The sequence below is a fragment of the Felis catus genome, chromosome B4 (genome assembly GCF_018350175.1).
Source record: "Felis catus isolate Fca126 chromosome B4, F.catus_Fca126_mat1.0, whole genome shotgun sequence".
Lineage (NCBI taxonomy): Eukaryota > Metazoa > Chordata > Mammalia > Carnivora > Felidae > Felis > Felis catus.
Window position 1 is genome coordinate 131,041,452 of NC_058374.1, and position 27,816 is coordinate 131,069,267.

Consider the following 27,816-nt stretch of genomic DNA (forward strand, 5'->3'; position numbering starts at 1 on the left):
TGGCAACAGATGGAGACATTTTATTGTATTTACTTTTTAGAGTTCCCTTTTATTTACAGAGAATACCGGTGTCTCCATTCACGGAAGCAACAGGACGATTTGTCTTTAAATACAAGTAAACAAAATAGTGAATGGAGTTACAGGAAAATATTAAGTACACAGTAACAGAGATGGCACACGCAGGTTACTGACACATACACTACAAATGAGAAATGTAACCGTCCCAAGAACGCTTCAAAGCGGAACCTGACTTGCAGAGCGGCCTCTCGGGACACAGCGCAAGGGTCTGGGCACGAGCTCGGGTCTGAGGCTCAGATCAGGACCGAGGAGCCCTGTGGCCCAGAACACATGGCATCACATGGTAGGAGGTGGGACGTGAGCTGGCCAGGTAATGAAGCTCTTCCGTGGGAAGGATCCAAGACTCAGACAACCTCAGGAAAGGGGAGTGTATTCTTGTTTTCTAAGGAAAACAAGAATCTTGAGTGAACAGGCAGCAGCCTCCTTGGCAGCAAGAGTCTCTGTTAACAGAGCCCGGCGCTGTCCTCTATACGGGACGAAAGTCCTCCGCTGCCTTCTCCGAGGTCGCCTTTTCCGAAAGGACGTGCTCCCAGGTGCCTCCCTCCCTGAGTGCACCCTCTCGAGATGGAGAGTAACCTGATTGGCCGGTTCGGGCCCCGCCTCTCTGATTGGGCAGAGCTTATTTTCTGAGCCAGCTCATAGGCTGCTTGTCAGCCTATGGGTGGGCTTGTGTCAAGTGCCCAATCAGGGAGGAGCAGGGCCTATAAATAGAGGACCTGTCTGGTCCCCCGCTGAGTTTGGACGAAGTCCTTTCTTGGCTGAGGTTGGTAGTATGGGGGCAAGACTGTGACGGACGTCGCAGGTGTGACCAGTGCCAGAGACAAAAGGGAAGAGAGATGGAGAGGTGGTGGGGAGCACCAAGAAGGAAGGGGCCGGCTCTGTGTGTGTCTGTGTGTTTGCGTTGGCGGGGGGGTGGGGGGGGGTGGAGAATTGCCATTGTGAAGGGGATGAGCCTCTTGCTGGAATGGGCGTGCTGGAGCCTAGCGGGCATGGGGCTTTGCCGCTCTGAGTCTTGACCTCACACGGGTCAAGGCGCCGGGGGTGCTCTGTGCGGTGGATGACGCCCCCTATGTGGAGGCAGCCGGGCACTGGGGGTCCGAGCAAGACGGTTCCAGACGGTTCATTATCTCATCCGGGGGATACGGTGGGGTGCCAGGTACCCCGTGTCAAGTGCGGTGAACGGCCACGGAAGAGGTCCCTCCAGTAGAGGGTGGAGTGGCAGGGGCCCAGATCTGGGCTCCCTGGGACAGCATCGGAACCTGCCACTGACAGGAGGTTCACATTCCAGCCGCATGCCTTAGGAGTCTGCGAAACCTCCATGGAAACATCCAGCCAGTGTCCCCTCCTCTCCCCGCCCCCCCCCCGGGGGGATTTGTGTCCATACTGTGGTAAGGACACAGCAGCGAAGCATGCTGAGGTCATGAGAGATCCCAAGGGCGAAATGACAGAGCCGCTGGGTCTAGCCATCCCGTGACCCCGAGAACTGTCCCCCCAGCACTGAATCTTGAAGCCTGGGCACATGAATGGAAGCAGTGTTTCCTTCCAAGGGAAGCGGACACTTGAGGGATAAGGGGGGGTTTGTCCCCGAGATGAAGGAGGCACTGAAGGCACCGGGTGCCAAGCATGTGCCAAGGTGTGGGGGCAGGAGGGAGCTTCTGGTGGCTCAGTAGGAAGGTTCCAGAAGGGAATGTCCCAACACGATGCTGGAGGAGCAGGGGCCGGGCCAAGAAGTGAAGCGGAGGGCAGTGAGGAGGCATGGCAGGGATTTAACCGGGGGAGGCAGCTTAACCATATTTACCTTCTGGAAAGAGCGTTCTCATTGCCCTGCGGGGGAGGGGGGGAGGGGGGGAGGGGGGGCAGGAAGCCTGTGGAGAAGACCCCTGGAGAGCCCCGAGAACGCTCCCCCAAGAGTGCTTGCAGGGCTGAAGAGGAGGGATGCTTCAGGGACAAAAGCCATGGGGCTCCGTGACTGATGAGGGAGTGGGGGAGTCACGGTGCCCCCACCCCCCCACTCTGCCCTTGGGCCATAGGACCAGGAAGCAGCAACTGAGGTCTTTAGAAGTGAACGGCCAAGTGTGCTAAGTTGGGTGGGGGCCCTCTGGGCAGAGATGTCCAGGGCACAGCTAGAAACCGGGTGACCCAGCAGTGGACAAGCCTTGAGGACAGCGAGCCCTCAACTGGGCCTGGCACCACAGTGGGCAGTGACCCGCCGGGTCGTTCCGTCTACCCCGAGCGAGCTGGGTCCTGATCCTGCAGCTCCTGGAGGGACAGGTAGGCATCGGTGTTCAGGGTCAGGCAGGAGGCAGGGGCTCTGAGCTGGCCTTGCCCAGGAGGGCTGGCCCAGGGGAAGCTGACCCTGACCCCCTCCCCAGGGCCAGGGCCCGGGCCCGGGCCCTCCTCTCTTGCTCCTTCCACGGAGCCCTCCAGGGGTGGCTGGATGTCCACCGGCTCAGGTGCACCTGGCGGGGGAGACAGCGGGGGCCGGGGGGCCCAGTCTCTGGGAGCTCCCTCCTGCAGGGAGGGGGCCAGCTTCTTGTCATGAGCTCCAGTGCCCCCCGGGGCCGTGTTTGGGGGGCCCGGGCCGCCGAGGAGGAAGGTGCAGTAGGCGTCTTCCTCCCCGGGCGGAGGCAGCAGGGGTGGCAGGAGAGACCCCGCAGGCGCCCCGGGCCCGGCCTCATCGGGCTCTTCCGTGCAGGGGTCATAGGTGAAGTACACCTGGCAGGCCTCGATCTCCAGAGCGTCCGGGAGGTGGAAGAAGAAATAGCCCTGATTGGTGAAGCAACTGGTCAGCGAGTGGCCGCTGGTCTCGGCTGAGGACGAGGAGGGCACCTTCTCCTGCTGTAGCAGGAGCAACTGTGTGGCCTTGGCGTCCCTGTCCAGCACCTCCAGCGGGGAGATCTCGGGGGCCGGCGTGTTGGGGCTGAAGGACGACGAGGGGAAGGGAGAGGAGAGCCACTTCTGCTAGGAGAAAGAGCAGCGGGGAGGTGAGTGGGACGCCTCCTCCAGACTCTCAGCCACAACTCCTCTAACTACCAGCTACGCAGGGCGGCCACCTCCAGGAAGGCCTCCCTGACTGCCCGCCCGCCAACTGGCTTGGGGAACGCTCTGGGTCAGCCCAGGGAGTGTGCTTGCTGTAGGCGCCCGGGGGACGCGTTGTCTCCGCGCGCGACTGTCTCTGGGGCACCTGCTGTGAATCAGCCTGGCGCTGATCTAGGCACCGCACCGGGCACAGGGCAAAAGCCTCCGTGTGTCTGGTGGGGGCTGGCACCGGTGTGAGAATCAACCAACCCGTGTTGGAAGCGGAAAGGGCCCTGGAGCACATCTCGTTCACTTCACAGATGCACGGAGAGGGGACGTGCCCCGGGGCCGATCACACAGCCAGTGGCCCCGGGCGCCGTGGAAAAAAAAAAAAAAACTCTCTGGCGGGGACCTGATGGCCCCGCAATTCTCCTCTCCCTCCCAGCGCCGTGGAGCCCCCACCTCCCGCGCCCTCCATCCACGGAGAGAAGAAAGTGCCCGCCTGAGCCCTTCCCACTTGGCTCTGGGATCCGGAGGGCCCTGGCAAGAGCAGGGAGAACCACGTTCCAGTCCGGGCCCCGGCCCCCTCGCTAGCTGTGCGACCCCGGGGGCGGGTCACTGCACCTCTCTGAGCCTCAATTCCACAACAGTGAGCCCCCTCTTTCCCAACTTCCTTGGGGGGAGGTGGGGGGAGTTGGGGGGGTGGCAGGAAGTTGTCAAAGAAGAAAATGAAGGTGGGAATTCCTAGCACAGGGTGAAATGCAGGCCACCTGTGAGGGACAACAGATCCCTCGGGCGGGCGGGCGTGATGGGGGCTTCAAGTGGGTTTTTTGAGAACCTCAACAAGCCCTCTGTCCTGGGAGCCCTCAGCAGCCGGACTGTGGTCCCCTGAGTACAGGGCCCGGGCTGGATGGGTTCCTCTGACACCCCTGTGCCCAGCAGGTCTGGGTAGAGGGAAGAGCGCAGGGCGGGGCGGGGCGGGGGGTGGGGGGCGGAGGGCGCAAGGAGAAGCTTCTCTCCCCCTCTCGCACGCTCACACACTGGCACGCACACTCCCAGATCCCGTGGACGGGGCAGCGGGCCTTGTGGCCCTGTCGCCGGAGGTCCTGGGGTAGAGAGAGAGGAGCGGGCCTCCCACCCCGACACAGAGGAGAGGATGGGGTCCCTCTTGGCCAGCCCCAACCCCCGAGCACATTGTGCCTCCCCAGGGCCTCCTTGGGATACCCCCCCTCCACACCCGAGGGCCGGGGGCAGGCATCTAGGCCTGGGGATGCCCTCATGGGAAGATGGGGTGGTTTGCACCCCTCCGGGAAGGAGCTCACTCCCACCCGGAAGGTCCTAGTCCCTTAGAACCTAGATAGTCAGCCAAGGCTTGCATGAATGCCTCTGTTGACGGGGAGCTCACGACCCTTATGGCTTTAGGAAGAATTTTAAGGAGATGCATTGCTACACATCAAGAGAACCGTAGGTTAGCGATCCCCAGTCTTGGGAGTTTTCCAAAGAATTCCAGAAGGGGCCCTGATCCCCGGTAACAGAGAACTCCGGCTCTTGATAGCTCGGGCCCAGCGTGGCTTCCCGGCCACCTCGGGGCTCCTCCAGATCTCCTTCCACCCCCACCCCCACCCCCACCTAATCTAGAGAGCCTGGGGAGGGGAGGGTGACAGAAGCAGCCCACCGCATCCCCCACCTCCCTTGACACTTCCTTCCTGAAGCAAGTGTGGGCTCGGGGAGGGGAGGCGACTGAGGTTGAAATGGGGTTCAGAGTGTTACTACTCTCGGGGGCCCACGCTTTAACCGTGAATCTGTGTCTCAAGTGACGAGGTGTGGCTGGAGGACTTGTTAGCACCGGGGACGAGGCAGGGAGCCTGCTCGGGGCTTTGCGCAGGGTCAGAGGAAGCCCTGCGCCCACGAAGAAGGTCTGCGCGAGTGGTGGGGTCGCGAGAATTTGTACCTGGCAAGCCCCGCTCGGTGGACAGACTGGGGACAGTAACTCCCGCTAGGGCCCCTCGAGCACTTACTGTGTCCCAGGCAGTGGGTCCATACGCCTGGTAACACTATTTCCCTCCCCTTTTTACAGGCGAGGAAACGGAGCACAGAGAAGTTCTCTAACTTACCAAACATCACACAGCCAAGAAGGAGCGGAGACTTAGAACCCAGTAAGTCTGGCTCAGACGGGAGGTGCCATTCAGCCTGAGAAGGCTGGTGCCAGAGCTGGGGAAAGGGGCCCACCCCCACCCCGGAGGCTACTCCCTTACTTATTTTGTCTCCTTTCGCAAAGCGCGAACCCACTCACACCTCTGCCCGCTCTCTGGCCAGCCCAAGCCGGCCGTGCCTGCTTCTGGCCTCCACCTCCAGAGTCCTACCTGGAAATCTCCTCCATGCACTGACTTCAGCTGGGAGAAGAATTCTGAGGGATCTGGGATGTGACATTTCAGAACTTTCTTCAGCCTGAACAGGAGAGAGGGAGGGAGGGAAGGTGGATGAGAAGGGAAGGGGGCCATGGTGTCCGGCCAGCCCCCCACGGCCCTGAAGGTAGGGTACCGAACCCCTCCACATTCATTCATTTGATCAGTATCAAGGGAATGCCCAGTAAGGGAGGGGACACAAGAATGGCCAACAGAGAAGGCCCCGGATCTTAAGAAGAGACAGACCCGAACCAAGTGTGCGACATTATCATGCATTCTATGCAAACAGAAAGCAGCGGACTGTGAAAGAGAAAATGTAGGGCTGGCGGGGGGGGGGGGGGGGGGGGTGGGGGGCACGTGAGCCAGACCGGTCAGGGACCACACACAGCCAGGCGTCTGGAGTAGAGTGAACCAGGAGGAAGGAGGCAGGAGAGAGGCCAGGCTGTCATGGATGGTGGTTCAGGTTGTGCACTGCCCAAGGGCACCCGGTTCTAGGAGGGTAGTGAGTGGGGGCCGACTTCCAGCCCGTGCTCGGCCTGCCAAGCAGAATGCCCCAGTATCTGTAGGCACCTGCTTCAAAATGTAGTCAGAGCCCCAAGGCCCCAGAAAGCCCGTCTGCCCCGCAGATGTCGGGTCAGCCCTCTCCTCCACCCCCTTCACGTAGGGTCTCTGCGCACCCGGTTTCTTCTGTTTGGGATGCGCTCCCCAACCCCCTCCACCCTGCCTGCTTAGCTCTTCCTTCAGATTTCAAGGGACCCATCACTTCCTTGGAGAAGCTTCTGCCAGCCACCCCTCAGCCAAGGTTCCTCTCCCTGATGTCTGTTTCCAATACATCGAACATCTTCCTTTGCCATCCTCCTCGTGGCGTGTCATTGTACTCGTGTGTGATTAGTAAACGTCTGCCTTCTCCCATGGGTCTGCACGCGTGTGGCCTGCCCCTGCATTCCCAGCACTCCGCCCCAGGCCTGGCACTGAGCTGGGGCTCAAGAAATAAAGAAATACACCAACGCGTGCCCGGACCTAGAGAGACCCGTGAGGACACACGCGCAGACAGCCAGCATGTGCACACACACACACACACACACACACACACTCAGCTCCTGAGAGTAACGCTCGGGGCAGGGTTGCCATGGGGCTCTCCTTCCTCGGATCCCCTGAGGCCGGTTCCACAGGGTTCCATCTTTGGGGGTGGGTGGCAGGGCAAAGCCAGGTGTTAGGCAGGGGGGACTCTCGGGAGGGCAGAGGGAGCACCAGCGTGTCGGTGCGTGTGTCAGAGGAGAACACGAAGGAGCAGGAAGGGAGGGCGCTTACCATGGCCCGATGTACCGGCAGTTGGCCAGCAAGTAGACCGAGATGATGAAGCCAAAGGCACTGCTGATGCCCATGATGATGTGGCCCAGCCAAGGAAAGGGCACAGCCTCCTTCCCTGGGGCTGCCCGGGGGTGGGAGAAGCAAGGAGAGGGGTTAGAGAAGGGCCCCCATCGCCCAGGTCCCTCCAGCATCCCCCCGCCGCTGCTGGGGCCGAGCCCTGGACCCCGTCCCCAGGCCTCCCCCGCCAGCTGCCCTCGGATCACACCCCAGCCAGCCCCTCTCCTGCCTGAGCTCTGTCCCACCCCTTCTGCCCACTGGTACCTGCGGGCCTCGTCCTGAAGGCCAGGGGCTGGCTCCAGGGGCTCCAAGCCTCGTTTTTGCCCAGCTGGGGCCTGACCCGCACTTGAAGTTCATACAGGGTGTCTGGAGTGAGGGTCTCCAGGGAAATCCATTGCTGGTTCTGCGCGAGGGTCAGCAGGGAGGCCTCCTGGGGCAGAGACAGGCAGGGGTGGGGGCTGTCAGAGCAGGGGGGTCCCCACAGCCCTCCTCACCTCCCACGGCAGGGCTGCCTGGGAGGCTGAGCAAAGAGCTCCTTCCTTCCTCGCCTCCAGCCTCCACGCCCCCTCACCCAGTCCTACCAGAAGGCTCCCTGACTCCCCAGTGCTGAGGCCCCAACCCCAAGCTCATCCCGAACCCCTCCCTCTCACTCAGCCTCCACACACAAAGCCTGCCGCCCATCAGCTGGTTCCCCCTGTGGAACCTATTCTGGACCCTTCCCCTTCTCTCCTCTCCTTCCCCCATCTCAGGCAGGGGCTGGTCTCCCTGCTCCCACCCAAACTCTGCTGCGGTCTATTTTCCACGCGCCCAGAAAGAGGATTTTCCCAGGGACCCCGCCCACCTCTGGATCCCTCGTTGCTCCTCCCCGCTTCCCCCCCACCCCCCCCGCCCTCCGCCAGCCCTCAGACACACAGGGTCTTGTCTTTGCGGTGTCTCTTTCCTCTGCTTGGAAAGCCCTCCCCAAACCTTTGCAGGGTCTGCTCCTCCTTGGCCCTCGGATCCCACAAGCAGCCTTCTGTGGGCACCTGACCTGAGGGCCTGCTCTAGGCCCTCTCAAATGATGTCATCCCATTTAATTTCCTGGGTAGCACTGATCAATATCTCATAGTCTCCAGGGTCCTGTTTGCAGACAGTCTCCCCGCCCTCCATGTGAGTTTCCTGACCCCGGGGTGGTGGTGGGGGGTGATCTGGTCAGTTTCGTCCTCCACCCTCTTTGCCCCCTCAGGAGCACATAGTAGGTACTCAGTGTTTGCTGAGTGAGCGAGCAAATGAGGGAGCGGGTAAGTGAATGGGTAGGTGACCGACCCCAGTGGATGCTGACCACACCGGATTTGAAGAACGGAAAGGTGGCTTCCCGGGGTCTCTGAAATCTCCCGGAGAGGACAGTCTCCGGCCTCTTGGCTAGGTAAGACCTTGTCCTGGTGCCAGCCCGGCATCTGCCACCAGCTGGAAGCTCTGGATTGTCAGGGGGCACATGGAGGCAGGGGGGGATCGGAGCTGGCAATAGCCTCGGGGCCGCCGTGGCTTGGCTGAGACGAAGGATGGACAGGGTGACCGGGGCAGGAAGGAGGAATCAGGGCAGGGCACTCACCTCCCAGCTGTGGCCTGGGGACCTTTTCCGGGCCTCAAACTCCAGGTATCTTTCAATGTAGTGGGAGGACTGGCGGACTTTCCAGGTTATGTTGCATCTGTGGGTCCCTACGTGGGTGACTTGGAGGGAGTCGGGGGCCATCAGGCGAACTGGAAGCAAGAGAGGGACAGAGGGAGACAGGAAGGGAGAGTGGGCTTGGGGGACGCCGGGACATGATGCTGAGGTGATAAAACCGAGACATGCTGGGATTCCGTGGTCGCCCTCTCCCTCTACCCGCCCCCCCACTCATGCGCGCTCTCTCTCTCTGTCTCAAAAATAAACATTAAAAAAGAGAGAGAGAGAGCTGCCTAGCTCTCGCCCTCTCTTCCTTAGAGATGGCCCCTCCATGGTCTGCGGCTGGAGTTGGACACCCAGTCATTCAACAAACCTTCCCGGAGCACTGCCCAGATGAGGCCTGGTGCTGAGTACTTGGAGTGGAGACAGAGGGATCACAAACACTCCGCCCTCAGGAGCTCACAGCCCAGTGAGGGGAACAGTCCCCTGATCAGGCAGTGAGGACCCAGGACCTAAACACCCTGAAGGAGGAGGCACAAAGGGCTGGGAGAGTCTGGGAAGGCCTCCTGGAGGAGGTGACTCTCCCCTGAGCCCTGAAGGGTGGCTGGGAACTTTCCTGGTGGGAAGAGCCTTGCGGGCTGTGGCACCCGCACGTGCAAGGGCTCAGAGGCACGGAGGGGCACGCTGAATTCGGAGAGCTGGACTTTGGTCGTGGCAGGAACACAAGCCACAAGAGGAGGAGTCCTAGATTGGGAAGCCAGGGCCAGATCCTGAGCCTCGAATAGCAGGGTAAGGAATCGGGACTGCATCCCGAGGGCGGCAGGCAGTGACAGCTCGCACGCGGGTGTGGAGAGAGACTGGGACAGGCAGGATCCCCCAAGGGAAAGACAGGGAAGGAGGTTCCCAGTCCGCCCCAGTACCCCCCCCCCCGCTCCCCCCTGCTTCCAGATTCTTCACTCACGGTTCTCAAAGGGCTTGAATTTCTGGGTCATCAGCACCCTCCACCTGCCCCCTTCGTGGCACATCACCCTCATGTCCACGGTGTCAGCCGAAGTCAGACTCTGAGTCTGCAAGCGGGGGGGGATAGAGGAGGGGGAAGATCGAGACCCCAGTAAAAGTGGAGCCCCTCCGCAAGCCCCCCCCCCCAGCTAAAGCAGGGGGTCGGCCAACTTTCTCCGCAAAGGTGCAGATAGCAACTCTTTCTAGCTTTGCAGGTCAAGCGGTCTCGGTCACGACTACCCAGCTCTGTCGCTGTCCTTCGAAAGCAGCCAGAGACAACCCGCAGGAGAGCGGGCGTGGCTCTGTGCCAGTGAATCTTAATTTACAGAAAACAGGCATGAATTTGATCCATGATCTGAAGTGGGGTGGGCTGCCTCGGGGTGGGGGAGGGAGTTCCCCATCACAAGAGGTGTGCAAGCAGGTTAACCAACCCCCCCCCCACCACCGCCCCCAGAAACGTAGATCTGGAACAATAGCTTTGAGTATGAAAGCCTCCCTTCCTCCATTTCTCCCCACCCCCACACCCTGACTTTTGGGGAAGGAAATGGCCAGGTAGTGAGTATCCCCTGCGGGCAGGCAAATGCTCAGGTGCCTTGGCCACTCCTCCGGTGGATTCTTGCTGCAGGTGAGAAACCCAAAGTCATGCATCTGGTCAGCAGGGGCGTCCGGATTCAAACCCACGCCTCTGCACCCAGAGCCTGTGCGCTGTGCGAGCCCATCTCCACGTTCTCCTGCCCCTTAAGAGTGGATATAACCGGCTGGTGCTTGGCAAACGGGGAGAGCACCTGCCCTCCCCACGGGCTCTCTTCTCAGCTCCCACTACTCACATCTGGGGATCCAAGGATCAGGTAACAGGCCCAGGAGGCCGATCCCATCGGAAGCAGCTCACAGGATTTGTTCCAAGACCTTCCAAGGGAAAAGAACCTCCTTAGGACAGAAGGAGGGCCCCCCAGAGCCGGCCCTGGGGACGGTCCCCCATCCAGCAGGGCCGGTCGGCGCGGGGCTCTGTGCCAACCTCGGCAGAGGCAGAATTCTGCTCCGCCTCCCGTCGTAGACACCTTCCCCACCCCTCCCCAGCCCGGCCCCGCAGTAGCCACAGTGACCTTCTAGGGCAGGTGGCCTCCACACCGAAAGCCCTCCAGAATCTTCCTGTGGGGCTTGATGGAGCCTTTGGAACCCCGTAGAATCACCACCCACTCAGAGTCACCTTTGCCACGGCCACCCAGAACGTTTGGGTCACAGAAACCCCTCGCTGACTCCTCCAGGGGAGCCCCCTTCCTTCTCCCCGTTGGCTTCTCAAGTCCAGTGTAACCTTGGCATAACAGGTCTTACAGCTCTGTGTCCCCAGACCACGTTGTCCAGCCCATCCCTGGCCCCTGCACTGCAGCCTGGACACCTGTTCCTCATGCCCGCCCTGGTCTCAGGCGTCTAAACATCTGCCTCCTAGCTTTTCCAGCCTGATGTGCTGCCAGGGGTCTGGGGGTCCCATCAGTCCAAATGCCCAAAATATAACATCTTGGCGTCTACAAGGAAGGCATTCCAAGTGTCTAAATGGCAATGATTAGAAGACCCACCCTGCCCCGCCCCCCGCCCCCGTCTGGAGATGCTGTGGTTTCGCGGGACACTCACCGTTGATCCGGCTTAGCGTGGATCCTGCAGGATGTGGCCTGTAGGTCCCCATCCCAGCTCCAGACACAAGAGATGTTGGCTTTTGAGTTGTAGAAACACGCGAGCTTGGAGGGGTCTGCCGACAAAAAGAGGCGTGAGTGGCCGGCTGCAGGGTGCCCTCTGGGGCCGGCCTACCACCCTGCGCCCTGCACCCTGTGCCCACCAGATGGGCAGGTAGGCGACCCTGCTGGGCAGAAAAGATCTGGGCGGATCCATTTCAAAGAGGACAAAACTGAGCCCCAGAGCCTGCAAGGTCCCAGAGGCAGGCCGAGGCAGAGCAGGGACGAAAAGCCAGTGTCTTCCTTTGGCGTGGAGGGACGTGTGGATACAGCAGGACAGAAGGACCGAGGGAGAAGGTGGACGCCTGATCTCTGGTCCCATCGCCCTCGCCTCCCTCCCTCCCGGCCTCCTGCCCCCGCCGAGAAGCGGGGGTCCTGAAAGGGCTTCTAGATGCTGTTGGCCACCTTCCCAAGAAAAGCACAGCTATCCAGATGCAGGGTCCTCACCGTTCACCGCTGTGGATGCCCGAGGGATGGCCAGGGGCAGGAAGAGGACAAGGAGGGACAGACACCAGGGCAGACCAGGAGCCGCCATCACATCCATGCGTGGGAGCTAGGGAAGGGAGCCCTGGAGGGAGGAAGAAGAGAAGGCACAAGTGAACACCCGCCACTCCGGGCGGCGGGCTGGACCCTACCAAGCCAGCACCGTCCGGCCTCAGGGCCTTTGCACCTGCTGGTACCTCGGCCCCGCCCACACACTCCCTTCCTTCCAGGATTCAGAGCCCCACACGTTGTCAGAGCTGAAAGGGCCCTCTGAGCGAACCCAACCCCTTGTTCAAAAGCTGGAGGAACTGAGACTCAAAAAAAAAAGGGAAGACTGCTCCAGTCCACACAGCGAGGCCAGCACAGAGCTGGGATTAGAGCCCACCCCCCCCCCCGTGCCCCGCTGCCCCCTTAATCACACCAAAACCCGTTCATCGGGAGGCTCCTGTAGGCCGGGCTGTTTTCAACTCTTTAAATGAAGCGATAAGGCCATCTACCAGATGATACCCGTATTACCTCCATTTTCAGGTGAGGAAACTGAGGCACAGAGAGGTGAAGCAACTTGCCCAAGGCCATAGAGCGGAAAAGAGGCAGCTGTGGAATCTGAGCCGGGACAGGGCCCAGGCAGGGACTCCGGTAACTTGTCCCACCCACCGAGACCGTTCACACGACCGACCGAAGACACGAAGACACGTACTGATGACCTCACAATACTCATGGACCGAGCGCCTTACATACATCAGATAATCTTATCTGCCCAGCAGCTTGGGGGTGGGTGCTTGTCTTAGCCCCTCCCACAGATGAGGAAACTAAGGCTCCCGCCAAGGTCACACACGCCGAAGGGGGCAGAACTGGGATGTCACGGCCACGTTCACCCCCAAGGCCTGTTCTCTCACATCCTCTGTCCCTGCCCAGACCCTGTCCGGGGCACTGGTCCCAGAGGTAAGGCCGACAGCCTCCCTGCCCTGGAGTCCGGGTCCAGCAGGGGCCCAGGCCCACAGTCAGGTCTCCGGCCTGGGTTCAAAAAGGAGCCCAGAGAGGTGCCCATGGGCTCCTCCTTGCTTGGCCCACCGTCCCCTTAGTGGGGTGGGCTTCCCAGCTGGAGTGGGGGTGGGGGCGGGTTACTTCTTTCCTTGGGAACCCCCGACAGCACAGGGCACAGGGTTGGGACCCTAAGGGGGTCCAGCAAGCCCTGCTGTGCCCCCTAGTCACTCGATCGTGGCCTTGGGCACAGTCCCTGTCAGTCCCCTGGAGGGTGTCACCCTCGGCCAGCGCCAGCCAGCAAGGCAACCCCATGCCCAAGACAGGACCTGGCACAGAGCCCCAGGGTGAGGGGAGGAGGGTCAGGGCAAAGGCATACAAGATCACAGGAAGGTCAAGGCCAAACCACAGCCCCAGCAGGGGTGAGCTGGCAGGAGCAGAAGCATTATCTAGAATGAGCTCCCCACCGCTCCCATCAGAAAGGGCGCGTGTACTCTCCAGGGTTGCAAAGCACACGCGTGGGGGGATGCGTGGGGGGCACCGGAGGGGCTTGGGGCTGGGAGGGCTCCTAGCCCACTCAAAGGAGCCTCGGGGAGGTTAAGGAACCTGCTCAAGGTCACGGGCCCAGCCTCAGGGAGAGCAAGCAAGTAGGACCTCTGAGCCCCAAGCGCCCTTAGCCCTAGGTTCCCACGCACACCCACGCACCATGCCCTTCCCAACTGCAAAGCTGTCCACACACCCACACTGACTCATAGGTCCCCACCACAGCCCGGGAAGGTGGCTGTCGTCACCCGCCCCTTTGATGGATGCCAAGACTGAGCTCCGCACTGCCCAAGGGGCTGGACTCAAAGCCGGTCCTCTGATTTCAGGCGAGGAGATGATAATGACGGTGACAATGATGGTGATGACGGTCATGATGGTGACAGGGATGATGATGGCGATGGTGACTAATACTCGGCTCTCACTCTGTGCCCCAGTCCTCAGCACTCAGCAGATGACACTTCATTTAGCCCTTACAGCAACCCCGGGAGAAGGTACCATTATGACTCCTTTTCTCAGATGAGGAGGCCAAGGCCGGAGTTGGGGGTGGGGGGGTGGGGGTGGGGGAAGCCAGGGGTTGAATGGGTCATTACCGCCTGAGTTCCCGCAGGGCTGACGCTGCGGGACTTGGGGTGCTTGGGGGAGGGGGAGGATGTGAGGAAGGAGCTCAGTAGCCAGACCACTGACCTTGACGGGCTCTGTCTTCCCTTGTCCTCCTGACCACACACACACACACACACACACACACACACACACACACGGAGTGGGGGGGGCGGTGGGGGGAGGGGAGGGGGCTTGCCTCTTGCTGTTTAACCCCTGGGGCTCTAGACCCTGGCTGTGGGGCTAGGAAGGGGACCCTCAGAGCTGGCTCTGCCCCTCAGCTCCCCCACCCCCGAGGTGCTCCGAATACAGTTCAGGGCAGGAGGCCTCGTTCCCCAGGGCAGGAGAGAGGTGCCCGGCCCTCCAAAGGTGCCCGGAGATACTACTGAGCTGCCCCCTCACACGGCCAAGGGCGGGACAAATCCGGACTCAAACCTGCAGGTCTGGCCTCCCGCCCAGGGCTTCCCTGGCCACCCCGCTTCAGGGCCAGGTCTCAGAGAGGCCCCCCTCTCTCCTCTCCTGCCCCTCAGCCTCCTCGGGAGCACTTCACCCGGGGGGCCCCTTTCCATAGCTGTGAGGAGGGGGCTCGCCTGTCCCCCCCCACCCCACATCCCGCTGTCTTCTGTCTGGGGCTCAGCAGGCCTCCCCTCTCCCAGTCCTCCCGCCTCTTCCTTCACCCCTCTGGGTTGGAAGGCCCCTTGCCCCAGAGCAGCCCCAGCGTCCCCAGGGATGGGCCGGGCAGGAGAGGTAGGTCCCAGCACTAGGGACCAGCATTTTTTTCCCCCTCAAGCCAAAAGCCATGAGCTCAGGACCTGCCTCATTCCTGAGGGGTTTCAAGATAAGGCTGGGGGTGGGAGGGGTGGCCAGGAGGGCTGGGAGAAGGAAGTCCGGGCAGATGACGTCCTGGGGCATCTAGGTGAGAGCTGAAAGCTGTCCCATGACCTTCCCTTCCAGCGGGGGCTGGCGGCAGGGCCGGGAGGGAGCCCCTGGGTGCCCGGGGACCGAAGGGGGGCAGGGGCGAGGGCAAAGTCACCTGGCTGAGACATGGGGTTGCGGCGCACTCTCTCGGGATCTCTCTGCTGCTGGGGCCACAGCCATCACCCCAGGGCCCTGCTCCGACTCAGACTCCCAGCCGCCCAGGTAGCAGCTGGCTGATGAGGCCAGCGAAGTAAAACCCCAGGGCCAGCCCACTTCCTGTGCAGAGAGGATGGAGGGGGCAAGGCCTGAGGTGGGGACAGGGGGGCGGGGGGGCCGGGGGGGGGGCAGGGAGAGATCAGGCTGGTGAGAAACTCTGAAACTCCTAAAGCACCTAGAGGCCAGATAAAGATCTCCCTCCCCCGCTGCGGGGTGGCGGGGGGGGGGGGGGCACCGTGGGTGTCTTGGCAACAGACAGACAGACGCACAGACAGACAGACAGACACACACACACACAATTGCCCTCGCCAAGGCGCCTTGGTGCACACAGGAGCCCCAGGGGGTGCAGCCCTCCCTCACCCTCCTACACCCACCCCACCCCATCTCACACAGGTCACTGCAAACCTCTGACACCTTCACCCAGCCACACACACACTCACACACACACACACACACACACACCCTCAGGCCTTACACACACACAGGTGTCCTTTCCGGTGTTCCCGGCGCTTCTCCTCTTATCCACCTCTCCGAGACCTCCCTTTTCGCCCAGGCTTCCAGGGAGCCCCTTCCTTAGTTTAGCATCCAGAGGGAACTATTTTCCAGGGCTTTGCAAGCAATTTGAGGGCCACTTATTGGACATTCTAGAACCTTCCCTTCCCGCTCAGGTCATGCTTCCTACTCCTCCTTCCCCCTCCCCGCCCCTGCTCTTTGGATCAGCTCAGGGCTTTTTTTTTTTTTTTTTCAAATGATGAGAAGCCACAGGGCCCCTCTTTAGAAAGGCGCACGTCTATTCACGTGCAGCGTCCCAGGCCCGGGGACCTGTGAGGTTCCATCCAGCCCCCAGAAGAAGCAGTTCTGTGTTCTCTCGTTGTCCTGACCTTAATGCCCCTGCCTCAGGTGGGGGACTTTCTCATAAGCTGCTCTCTCTTTCAAAGAAAGGGACGGGGCAAGCAGGAGAGGGGTCAGGCAGCTCCAGAGACCCGGCTGTCTGCACAGAAGGGAGAGTAGAACTGACCACCCCGAGAAGAGAGGCAGACCCAGCTCCCTTCTGAGTCGAAGCAGAAGCAACAGGGCGGCATCCCTGAGAAGAGGATGACCTTCTTTGGGGCCTGCCCACAGAGCCACCCTGCCTTCCCAGGGGGAAGGAGGCGTGGTGGTTCCTGTAAGACATCCGTGCCCGAAGCACTCACCGTCCACCGCACGTTTAATGAACTCGCAGTATTCCCTCCTCTCCCCTCCCCTCGAGCAAAGCTTTCTGGCTGCAGGGGCGGGTAGTGAACCACCCCCCACAAAGAGGAGAAGATGGCCAAGATGTCTGGAGCCCAGAATATTTCTGGGAGCTTCTCAAGAAACCAGGAACGTGGGTCCTCCCGGGAAGGAAAGCCAGGTCAGGAAGGGGCAGGGAGAATGTTTTTTCACTGTAGACCCCACATGTACCACCGGCACGTACGTCGTGCCCCAAAATAAATGAACTCGGTTAAAACTTTTTTTAAAAAAACATATGAAAAGAGCGGCGCCTCGGTGGCTCAGTCGGTGAAGCTTCTGACTCTTGATTTCGGCTCAGGTCGGGATCTCACAGTTCGCGGGATCGAGCCCCGTGTCGGGCTCTGTGCTGAGTCTGCTCGGACCCGTGCGGAGCCTGCTTGGGATTCGCTCTCTCCTCCCTCTGCCCCCTCCCCTGACGAGTAAATAAAGAAACTTTTTTTTTTAAATAAAATCAAAATAAAAACACGTATAAAGAGAAAAGACATCCCCCGGCGAAGCCAGAAATCACAAACGCATCTTGTAATAAGGAGTCGGCACTTTCATCCACGGGGACGGCATTGGCCTGCCCTGCGTGGCCTGCCTGAGACTCCTCACCTCCCCCAACCCCCTTTTCTTCTTCCCTTCTCTCATTCAAGTTCGGCAAACGTTGGCTGAGCACCGAGATGTCCCCGCAGCAAGGCCAGGGACCGGCAGCAGACCCCAGGCTGGCGTGGGTCCAGGGGAGGGAGGGGGGTGGCTCTAACCAGCCGGGGCCCTGGGAGTTGGGGGGCGGGTGGAGCACCGCGTGGCCTCCACCCGCCGAGGCGGCTTGAATAGCGTAGCGAGGAGGGTCCTGCTTTGGCCAAGGGGCTCCGGCCAGGACCCCTGAGGTGGAGAGGCAGGGGTGGCTAGGGAGCCCGGAGAGCTTCGACCCTACACGATCCACATCGTCCACCAGCAGTCGGGGGGCTTTGCCCCGGCTGATACAGAAGGGGCCACGGGTGCCTGAGCTGGATGTTAAAGCCGGGTAGGAGGGCGAGGGCGCAGGCCAGGCTGGGGGCCCAGGGGGTACACAGAACAGGTGGGGAACAGGTTGCTCTGTCCGGCCCCCGGGCCAGGTCCCACCTGCCATCACCCGCCCCTGAGCCAGGCCCGCAGAAGCCCCCTTACGGGCGTCCCTGTTTCCACTCCTGACCCTGCCCGTCCGTTCTCCACTCAGCAACCAGAGCAAGCTTCCCCTGAGCCAGATCAGCCCATTTCACTGCAGCAACCCCGCTGAAACCTTCCAGTAGTTTCCAGTGCGTTCATAATACAATTCAGACTCTGAATCTCGGCCTCAAAGCCCCGCGGGAGCAGCCCGGCCATCGTCTCTGAACTTTCCTCCGGCTCAGGCGCTGTGGCTGTCAGGCCTGTCCCCACACCTCGGGGCCGGGCGCCCAGATCCCTGCCCGCCCCGCTCTCTACAGCGCCAGCCCCTTTCCTATTTTCAGGCCGGGAAATCGAGGCCCAGGGGTCATCTGACAAAACGTGGCAGAGCCAGGATTAGAAGCAGGTGCGTCTGATGGAGGACATCAGGTTCTCTGAGGTAACCCGAAGAAGAATCCAGAAGCTTCTCCAATGCCAGAGGCCTGACCGAGCTCACTGAGACCTGCCCAGACCTTTATCTCAGGGATTCTGGGGGTTGGACTTAGCCTCCTCCCCTCCCAGCACCGGAACGGCCAAGTGCATCAAACCCTGACTCCTACAACGGCCTCTCCTGTGCCCTCCACGCCTCCACCGTCCCCCCCCCCCCCACGCGTCCTCACAGTGCCCGTTGCGAAACAACGGCCCCTCACCCCTGCACCCTCAGCTTTCATAGCAAAGCCCCAGCAGCTCAACTGCCACTGCCCGGGGACCCCACTTCTGTAGTCGCCACGGGCCAAGCACATGTGGGGGCTCCTGGCTTCCTCTTCCTCGCCCCCCACGTAAGCCGCCACCCTCCCCAGTCTCCGCCGTCACTTCGCCAGCCTCCCGGGCTCCAGATCCGATACCCGCGCGTTTCCGTGTTCCCGTGAGTGGCTGGTTCACCAGCCCCTCGAACACCAGCACCCCAAGCAGCTCACATCTTGCATAAACCATGCCTTCCACTCGCCAGGACTGCTCCAGGGGGACTGGCTGTCCCGCCTTGCCTGGGCCTGAAGGGGTTGAGGGACATGGGACTTTGAGTACTCACGCCCGCAGGGAGCGGAGTGGGGGACAGAAAAGTCGGTCACGTCATTCCCAGCCCACTCGTCCTGGACTAACTCAGCTCCCCGATTTAAAGCCAGTCCTTCCCTGACCCCCCACCCAGCCAGGTCGGATTCTATGCACGTGCCGGTTACCCCATCTCGTGTCATGACTGTTTATGAGTCTACACTAGGACCCCCCTGGCAGCAGGAACCGTGTGTGACTGAATCCAGACAGCTCCAGAGCTTAGCAATGACCCAGCATACCGAAGATGTCAAGATGCATGGAAGGAAGGAAAAAAAAGACTCAAGTGTTCCGAATCGGATACAACGAAGATTCCAGCAGATACAAATTTAAAAAAGACTCGGGGAGGAATGTATCGAAGATTCCAAAGGCTCGCCATCGGCGTGGTTTTAAAGGGTGGCTCCGTCGCTGGTGTGAGCTCCGAGCGGCACAACCTCTCTGGGGGCGCAATGTGATGACATCCGTCCCGTGACCCAGCAGCGCCGTGTCCCAAGTTCATCCTGCAGACAGAGGCAGGCCCGCCTAGGAAACGTGCGCGCCAAGACGGGAAGCAGCCGGAATGGGCATCGACGGAGGACGCCGGGTAAGCGGAGAAAGGACCATGCAAGGCGACACAGCCGCGACAAACCCAAGCAGGCAATTCTCTGCGCCTGACCCGGCACCATCCCCAGGGGGTGTGGAGGAACCAACAAAAGCCCAGCTCAGAACGAAGTGGGTAACATGCTCCGCCCCGTGCGGGAGGGGCCGATGCGAGTGAGTGTGTAAATGTGAGAAGGTGTGTGCACGCGTGTGGGTGTGTGCACGCGCCTCTTCGTATATGTGCGTTATGTGGGCAGGAGTCCGTGTGTCAGGGTGCACACGTGAGGGTGTGATGGTGAGTAGGTGTGAGCACCCGTGCCGGGAGCGTGTGATGGGTGTGAAGGTGCACCTGCGTGGAGGGGGGGGAAGCGTGGAGGTGTGCGAGGGTGGGCATCGGTGAAGGGGTTGCTGTGCGTGTGCGTGTGCGTGTGTAAGGCTAACTGTGCGCGCCTGCGAATGTGTGTGCGTGCGTGTGTGCACGCGTGTGTGTGAGCATGGCTGTGAACTAGCACGTGCACCAAGTGGAAGGAATCCCTAGAGATTTTCCAGCTGGGAGACCCAGGAGGGAGAGGAGGGGGAGGAACTCTCCGGAAGAGTCTTGTGTGCAATTTGACCTTTCTTTCCTGGGAACAGAGTATCCACTTAAGAAAGTGAATAAAATTAGAACCAAATAGGAAACAAAAGTGGAGGACCCTTTGCGGGGGGTGGCATTCCCCTGAGGGCTCCTGATCACGTCCCGCCTCTCCCAAGGAACCTGAAAATCCTCCGGTCCCCAGGCCCCTGGGACCACCCCCCCCCCCCGCCCCGAAGGAGCCCAGGGAGAGAAGCTTTCTGTCCATAGCCATCTCGACTCCCGACCCCCGTCTCCTGACTACCGGGCCAGAGTCCCGTGACGGGGACAGTCCGGAGAGCGCCAGAGACCCTCTACCAACACCTTCAACTGGTTGCCCCCTTTCCCGTGGGAAACAGGTAGAAAAGAATCCTTTCGCTTTTTCTTAAGCGGGTTTCACCAAGATATGTCATCTTTCTCAGAAGACAATCTAGGTGTCGCACCGGCGAAAGAGAATGTGTGATGTTTGCGATGTGTCTGTGAGAAGTTCCTCTCCATCTAGAAGTCGTGCTTGCTTGCCTGTTTTTCTAGGTGTTTTTATTAAGGAATCGGAAGAAAAAAAAATGTAGAGGCCCCTCTATGGAGCTTGTGTCTGGCTGTCACCACTGCCTACAACGTCTGCTTCGAGGACAGCAGTTAGATGGGGTCAGGAATCGGCCCGAGCTCGGGAACGATGCCTCTCAGTCAAGCCTGGCTCCAGGGCCAGGAACCCCGGACCCCCAGAGAACAGGGGACCCCCGAGCAGTGAGGATGCCAGCTTCCGGCAGTGGGCAGGCGCGAGGTGGGCCACACGTGGCCCTGCATCGCGTAGAGAGAGACTCCACTGACAGCAGAGGTGGCTCGGGCCCGCCACAAAAGGCTGATTTCCAAGAGACGCCGAACGTCCGGATTTCAAAACACGTGAAATCCTCCCGCTTAAAATCCTGGCCATAAATTCTAACGAATACACAACACTCCCCCGCGACCAGGCCTGCCTCAGAAGACAACACAGGAAGGGACATCGGGCGAGGGGGTGGGAGGGCGGGGGTGGCTGAGGTCCAGGGCTGACAAAGGACCCTCTGTTGCAGGTGCTTCTTCTTCTCGGGCGCCGGCCAGATATTTATCTTCCGTCGTGGTCACGGAGCTTTGCAAACCTTTCCTGTGTTTGAGGTGTTTGCTTCTCTCGGCGGGAGCCCGGTGTCCCAAGCAACGAGCCGAAGCAGTACTTTCCCAGACTCCTTTGCAGCGGGGCAGGTGAGCACGTGACCAGGCTCCTCTACTCTGACGTCTCCGTCGCAGACCTCAGTCTGGGAGCCGGCAAGACTGGCAAGGAGGCCGAGGAGGGTGGCATCAGAGCGTCGCGTCCCAGGGGCGCCTGGGTGGCTCAGTCAGTTGAGCATCCAACTCTTGGTTGCGGCCTAGGTCGCGATCTCACAGTTCGTCGGTTCGAGCCCCGCGTCGGGCTCCGCAGCTGGCATTTCGGAGCCTGCTTGGGATTCTCTCTCTCTCTCTGTCCCTCCCCCACTCGCGCTTTGTCTCTCTCAAAATAAATACACTTAGGAAAAAAAAAAAAAAAAAGAACATCACATCCCAGATGCCACACCCCCCTGAGCCCGATTTGCGGGTCCTGCCGGAGATGCCCCCACATCAGAATATCCTAAATAAATTCCTTTTCCGATGGAAGAAGGCAGGCTGGGTTCTGTGGTTTGCAACTAGAATTCCCAAGGCAGGTGCCTTTGCCACACGCACGGATTTAAGATTTCAGATCTCAGCGCACAGGTTTAAGATTTAAACTTGTCTTTAATTGCCCCCCCCAGCCCTCCCCCCCCCCACCCCCACCCTTCAGCAATGGCTGACCAGCCCAGGGCGAGGGGAGGGGGGCGGGCAGCAAGGTGAGAAGCCGGGGAAAACACAAGAGAAGTGTGCCTGGGGCGCCTGGGTGGCTCAGTCCATTAAGCATGGGACTTTGGCTGAGGTCATGATCTCACAATCTGTGAGTTCGAGCCCCGCGTCGGGCTCTGTGCTGACGGCTCAGAGCCTGGAGCCTGCTTGGGAATCTGTGTCTCCCTCTCTCTCTGCCCCTCCCCAACTCATCCCCTCTGTTTCTCTCTCTCTCTCTCTCTCTCCCTCTCTCTCTCTCTCGTTCTCGCTGTCTCTAATAAATAAACATTAAGAAAAAGAGAGAGGTTTGCCTGGCCCGCGGTTTTCCCTGCTGGGGCCACTGGAATAGGATTGGCAGTGTGACGCAGGCCTGGAAGCCAGGTGTCTGAGGGGACAATCCAAGAGGGCCTAAGAAGCACCTCCTACTGCCTGGTGAAATCAAGCGGTAAGTGATTTAAAAGGGGGTTTACAGCGCGATGTCTTCCTGGCTGGCTCCATGGTTGAAGGCCTCACTTTCAAGGTCTTAGCGAGACCCAGGTACACACCCCAGTTGGCTGGCTGACCTTGAATCTGTCCCACTGACTTGTTTCCAGTTTTGGGTGCTGGTTAAGAAGGAGCTCTCAGAACTAGCAGAGGCCTGAGTATTTGGTGGGTGGCTAGTTTCGCTTTCAGAGTGAGTTAGACACGGCCCCATTGTGGGTTCTCCCACCACACGGAGTCACAAACCCACCCTGGCTCGTCTCAACCAGGTCAGCACATGCTCTGTTTACCAAATGCTTGTTCCCCGGGAGGCCCTGCAGCCAGGGCGGAGCTCCTACCACCTGCCGGAGGGGGGGTGGGGGGGGGCTGGTGCCGGGCAGGGAGCCTTGCTGGCCGACCCCACCTGCCCAGTGTCCCAGCGTGGTTGAGCCACCGACCTCCCCTGCCCACCAGGGGGCCACGGGCGAGAATATTCATTTCTTCTCTTCCGTTCCACTGCATTTCAGTCCTCCCGGGGGACGCGAGCGCTGGCTGGGAATCTGGACACCTGACTTCTGGTCCCCGCAGGGCCACCAGCTCACCAGTCACAGGTGCTAAGGCTGCAGTCCAGAGGAAGAGGCTGTGGCCAACTTGAGCCACACAGAGCTAGCCAGAAGAATCTAGAGTGGCTTACAGGTTCTGGAAAGAGCGGGAGACTCAGGCCTCAGGGGGGAGCAGAGGGAGCTCGGAGGAGTAGCGCTACAAAGACCCCCTTCAGGTTCCCCCCCCCCCACCCACCCCCAGCTGTTTCCTGACTCGTTCCACTAGGATTCAGAGAGCCTCACTGGCTAAATGAGCTCAAACGCCCACCCCTTGGCTGGAGAGGATGGGGTCCTTTGACCGACGGCTTGACCGCGACCTCACCTGATGCAGGAAGGTAGATTTCCAAAGAGAAGTGGGGCGCGGCTACCAGAAACGGGGGACCAGACAGAGTCTGGATAAGCAGGAGCCAAAAGTGCCCGGCATCCCCTCTTTGGGCTCAGCCTTCCCCGCCCCACAGGGATGGGATGGGGTCCTATGAACCTGAAAGCTCTTCCAGGAGAGGCAGCCTCTAGTTGGAGGACTCTGACCTGGGCACCTTGTCGCCCTCGGGGGAAATGGGACTCTCTTCAGCCCTCAGGGGCAGCCTCTGGGGTGAGGGAGCTTCTCAGGCCCCACCCGGAGGCCCCCCATTTAGGACACAACCGGGCAGGGGCAGGGCTGCCTCAGTGGAGAGGAGGGAAGCTCGCTTCGACCCCCTACGTGAGGCTTGACCAGTGACCTTGAACTCATGGGCCTCCAGGAGCTCACGAGCCAACCCGAGAGCAGCAGAGGGTAAGGGCCCCGGACTGCACCGCTCTCTGTCGGGGGGGAGGCCCGAGGAGCGCATGATTAGCTCAGGTCCTCAGGGCCCTGCTCCCCGGGAAGGAGCTTCAAAACAGAGCCGAGGCAGCCAGCTGCACGGGCTGGGAGGCCCCCACCAGCTCCTAAGCGATGAGTGATTTGTGTTCCCAGAACACTCGTCACAGGGCGTCAAGGGGGACCCCTCGAAACAGGCTGGAAGATGAAAAATTGAGACCATGAGCGAGGGTGTGCTGGGAGAGGCAGCTCGTGTCCCACACTCGGCCACCCACCTCCCTCTACACCCCCTGCCCCCCAGCCCCTGCGGCCACCCACCCGTGACCTCCCTCTACACCCCCTGCCCCCCAGCCCCTGCGGCCACCCACCCGTGACCTCCCTCTACACCCCCTGCTCCCCAGCCCCGGCGGCCACCCACCCCCGGCCTCCCTCTACTCCTCCTGCCCCCCAGCCCCTGTGGCCACCCAACTCCTGGCCTCCCTCTACACCCCCTGCTCCCCAGCCCCTGTGGCCGCCCAACTCCCAGCCTCCCTCTACACCCCTGCCCCCCAGCCCCTGCGGCCACCCACCCGTGACCTCCCTCTACACCCCCTGCTCCCCAGCCCGGGCGGCCACCCACCCCCGGCCTCCCTCTACTCCTCCTGCCCCCCAGCCCCTGTGGCCACCCTACTCCTGGCCTCCCTCTACACCCCCTGCCCCCCAGCCCTTGCAGCCGCCTACCCCCGACCTCCCTCTACACCCCCTGCTCCCCAGCCCCTGTGGCCACCCAACTCCCAGCCTCCCTCTACACCCCCTGCCCCCCAGCCCCTGCGGCCACCCACCCGTGACCTCCCTCTACACCCCCTGCTCCCCAGCCCGGGCGGCCACCCACCCCCGGCCTCCCTCTACTCCTCCTGCCCCCCAGCCCCTGTGGCCACCCTACTCCTGGCCTCCCTCTACACCCCCTGCCCCCCAGCCCCTGCAGCCGCCTACCCCCGACCTCCCTCTACACCCCCTGCTCCCCAGCCCCTGTGGCCGCCCAACTCCCAGCCTCCCTCTACACCCCCTGCCCCCCAGCCCCTGCGGCCACCCACCCGTGACCTCCCTCTACACCCCCTGCTCCCCAGCCCGGGCGGCCACCCACCCCCGGCCTCCCTCTACTCCTCCTGCCCCCCAGCCCCTGTGGCCACCCTACTCCTGGCCTCCCTCTACACCCCCTGCCCCCCAGCCCCTGCAGCCGCCTACCCCCGACCTCCCTCTACACCCCCTGCTCCCCAGCCCCTGTGGCCGCCCAACTCCCAGCCTCCCTCTACACCCCCTGCCCCCCAGCCCCTGCGGCCACCCACCCCCGGCCTCCCTCTATACCCCCTGCCCCCCAGCCCCTGCGGCTGCCCACCCCCCAGCCTCCTCCACCTTTCCAGAAGCACCTAGGATCCCCAGCCTCACCCTTCCCCCAGCCAGGGCTAGGGATCACACCAAGCCTGGTGGCCAGAGGCCAGGAGCGGGGGAGGGGGTTGGGGTCAGGGCGAGGAAAGGGCTGTGGGGTGCTGCGATCAGGAGGATGTGGCCAATGCCTTCGGGCCTGCGGTTCCAGCCCAGAAGTGCTGCTGGCACCCTGGCTGAGGTCACCTGTGTCTTTCCCGCCGGAAGCAGAGGTGGCGGGAGCGGAGGTGGCAGGGAGGCGGGAGGGGCGGGGGGGGGGAAGCTGCGAGGAGTGTGGTTTGGGCTGTGAAGCTCACATCAGAGCGAGCCCGGACACTCAGGTGAGTGGGCCTCGAGAGACGCTGCTTTCCACCGCCCCCCCCTTCCTGTTTCCCTTCTCAATTCTCTCCTGAGATCGTCCTCTGCCGGCCCACCTCCCCCCCCCAACATCTGTCCCTCTTCAGGGCCCCGAGCACAGACCCCAGAGGAGGTTCAGAATAGCCCAAAGATATCAGAAACTACAGCCCGGCCAAGGATCGGGAGAGCAGAGCGGCATGAAGGACGGGGAAGGCAGAAGCCATACGCTTCCCTGAGAGGGGCCAGGTAAAAGCAGTCAGGAACACCTCCCAGCCCTTACTCTGGGCCAGGCCCCGTTCTGAACACTTGAGGCGTGAATTGCTGAATGCCGCCAAATGCGGTTTGAGTTCCAACAGCACGGGCGCCCCCAGGAGCTCGTTGGAAATGCAGCATCCCAGGCCCCGCGCCAGACCTGCTGAGTCAGAGTCTGCGTTGGAATGCTTGTTTATTTTTGAGAGAGAGAGAAACCGAAGGAGTGTGAGCAGGGAAGGGTCAGGTAGAGAGAGGGAGACACAGAATCCGAAGCGGGCTCCAGGCTCCGAGCGGTCGGCACAGAGCCCGACGCGGGGCTCGAACCCACGAACGGCGAGATCGTGACCTGAGCCGAAGTCGGACGCTTCGCCGACTGAGCCACCCAGGCGCCCCAGACTCTGCATTTGAAGCACATCCCTAAAGCAATTCCCGGGCACATGGAGGTTTGAGAAGCAGCCTATTAACTCATTTAATCCTGACAACACTTTCAGGTTGGTACTCTTCGGGATCCTATTTTATGGCCGGGGAAACTAAGGCACAGAGAGGTTAAGTATCTTGCCCAAGGCCACCCAGGCGGTAAGTGCCGGGGCTGGGACTTGAACCCAGGCCGTTGGGCTCTAGAGGACATGCTCCCAACGGCTAGGCTGCTGCTGCCTTTGGCACGAGGAGCCCTGGGAACGCAAAGCCCTGCTGATGGTTCTGTGCCTACCCTGTCTGTGCCACCCCGGCCTTCCAGAACCCAGGCTGGCCCTCCCACCGTTTCTCTGACCCCGACCTCTCTCGGGAGAGTCTGAATGGTGTCCCCAGGTGTCCAAGATAAACACACCGCGCCGTCAGCATGGAGCATTTTTCAGGCACCCGTATCAGCCCGGCTCCGGGCTGGGAATTATGGTACCCGCCGAAGATCTTCCAGACAACCCGGCCTCGAGGACGCCAGGGCCGAGTGAAGGAGCCAGGGCACAGGCACGTGTGCGAATGCAGTAAAAATAACCAGAGTTTGTTCGAGGTGTTCAGACACTCCCTGGGCAGCTGCCTCTTCAGGGCAGACTTCACGGAGGAGGCGGCTTTGAGCCAGGCCTCGAAGGCAGAATAATGGCCAACACAGGGCCAGGGGCAGAGACCGGCCTGAGCACAGGGGCACAGGTGGGAATGGACACGGGTGTAACGGGGCCTGTGTGGCTGAAGCAGACGCCTGGAGCTTGAAACATCCCAAGTGCAAGGCCCCTCCAGGGCGAGTGCCCAGGCTCCCTTGATTTCCTCCTGGGATGCAGCGATCACTCCCTCCCGGAGGAGCAAGCCCATTCCGGCTCAGGTGTGCACCCAGGTGTGCTCCAGGCAGCACACCTGTGTACAGGTGGGCCTCCTCCAGGCACACCTGACTGAGCCAGGCAGAGCCAGCCGGCCGGGTGGCTAACTGGGGACCGAGAGATGCCTCCCAGGCCCAAGGTCCCCACTGCACTGGACGGGCCCCCACAACCTGACCCATACAGAATCCCTTCTGTCTTTAACCTCGCTGCCACTCCTTCATGCCTGGCTCGGAATATTGCACACAAAAGGCACTCGATAATTGCTTCTGAGGAATACTTAGGTGAAAATGCAACAGGGCACTGGGACATGTGGTCCCAGAAGTTGCCACCAGAGGGCGGTGCTTGCTCCTCCCCAGCCTCTACACAGCGGACGCTCGTGCTGCTGGAGAGGACGCAAAGGCAAGGTGAATGACCCAGATGGATCAGTACCCGTTTCCTACCTGGGAGTTCCGGGGGGGGGGGCATGCCCCCGCAAGATAGGATGGGGAAGCAGTCAGGGCCCTGGATTCCAGGAAGACAGCGTGAGGGGAGCCCAAGGAAGGAGAAAGCCAAGACCAGAGACCTACAAAGGGATCTGGAGGCTCTGATGATGAGTCTGAGCTCAGAGAGAGCAGCTATCAGCCTTAAGTCACACAGCAGAGTGAACCTTGAACTCTGGCCTGCAGCCCTCCAGATCCCTCCATCCCGTTCAGTCCTGGGACAGAGCAGGGAACTTAACCCAGGAGGGTCCTCGTCTTTCTTTACTTGGTACAGATCAGAAACAGAGTCACCTCCTTCAGGCCCTGACTGTTAGGGTTCCTGACACAGCTCTCTTCCTCTTGTATCTCTTTCCCTTAGCCCTGGTGATGGCGTCGCCCCCCACCTCTGGCCCTGACTGCCTCTGAGTGCCAAGGATTCACAGTTCTGCCCCTGCAGCCCCGACCCACATCCTCAGCCCTCCTTCCTCCTCCCTCCCTCCCAAGTACCACCATCATACCCTCAGCCCCAGCTGCTTCTGAAGACAAAAATCTTAAGACTCTTTCTCATCCTTACCACCACACCCCTGGGCGCCTGTCGTTCCTGGAAGGCTCAGAGCTCTTTCCTGCCTTGGGCTCTTACCACCACGGGCTTCAGCCAGTGGTCACTCTCCGAGGGAGGC

The 27,816-nt window shown here is 61.2% G+C and overlaps 1 protein-coding gene and 2 long non-coding RNA genes across 7 annotated transcripts in view; 2 read left to right on the top strand and 1 right to left on the bottom strand.

Annotated features, from left to right (window-relative positions):
• On the bottom strand, positions 1–15,032 carry IL2RB (interleukin 2 receptor subunit beta). 4 transcript variants are annotated; one of them, XR_002744032.2, is made up of 11 exons: positions 14,878–15,032; positions 11,688–11,808; positions 11,143–11,257; positions 10,341–10,419; positions 9,476–9,581; positions 8,461–8,609; positions 7,134–7,299; positions 6,813–6,933; positions 5,460–5,544; positions 1,463–3,039; positions 1–1,343 (listed from the first exon to the last, which is right to left on the bottom strand). XR_002744032.2 is itself a non-coding variant. In XM_023257473.2 (10 exons), the coding sequence occupies exons 2-10, from the start codon at positions 11,782–11,784 to the stop codon at positions 2,302–2,304; spliced, it is 1,653 nt and encodes a 550-aa protein (XP_023113241.1). In that variant the 5' UTR covers positions 11,785–11,808; positions 14,878–15,032; the 3' UTR covers positions 1–2,301. The 4 variants fall into 4 exon arrangements, 3 of the variants coding, with proteins under 3 accessions (XP_023113241.1, XP_023113240.1, XP_044918257.1); XM_023257473.2 differs by having other exon boundaries at positions 1–3,036; XM_023257472.2 differs by having other exon boundaries at positions 1–3,039.
• On the top strand, positions 2,219–5,816 carry LOC123386734. Its single transcript, XR_006601099.1, has 3 exons — positions 2,219–2,349; positions 2,774–3,745; positions 5,174–5,816. It is a non-coding gene; the product is annotated as an uncharacterized LOC123386734 (long non-coding RNA).
• The window catches only part of LOC123386733, a 17,018-nt gene continuing 1,606 nt past the window's right edge, over positions 12,405–27,816 (top strand). Inside the window, exons 1-5 of one of the 2 annotated variants that reach the window (XR_006601098.1) lie at positions 12,405–12,665; positions 13,574–13,738; positions 17,717–19,166; positions 20,712–20,877; positions 21,798–21,949. This is a non-coding gene — a long non-coding RNA (uncharacterized LOC123386733). Of the gene's footprint in view, positions 12,666–13,429; positions 13,739–17,716; positions 19,167–20,711; positions 20,878–21,797; positions 21,950–27,816 lie in introns of those variants that run through there. The other variant, XR_006601097.1, reaches the window with a different exon arrangement.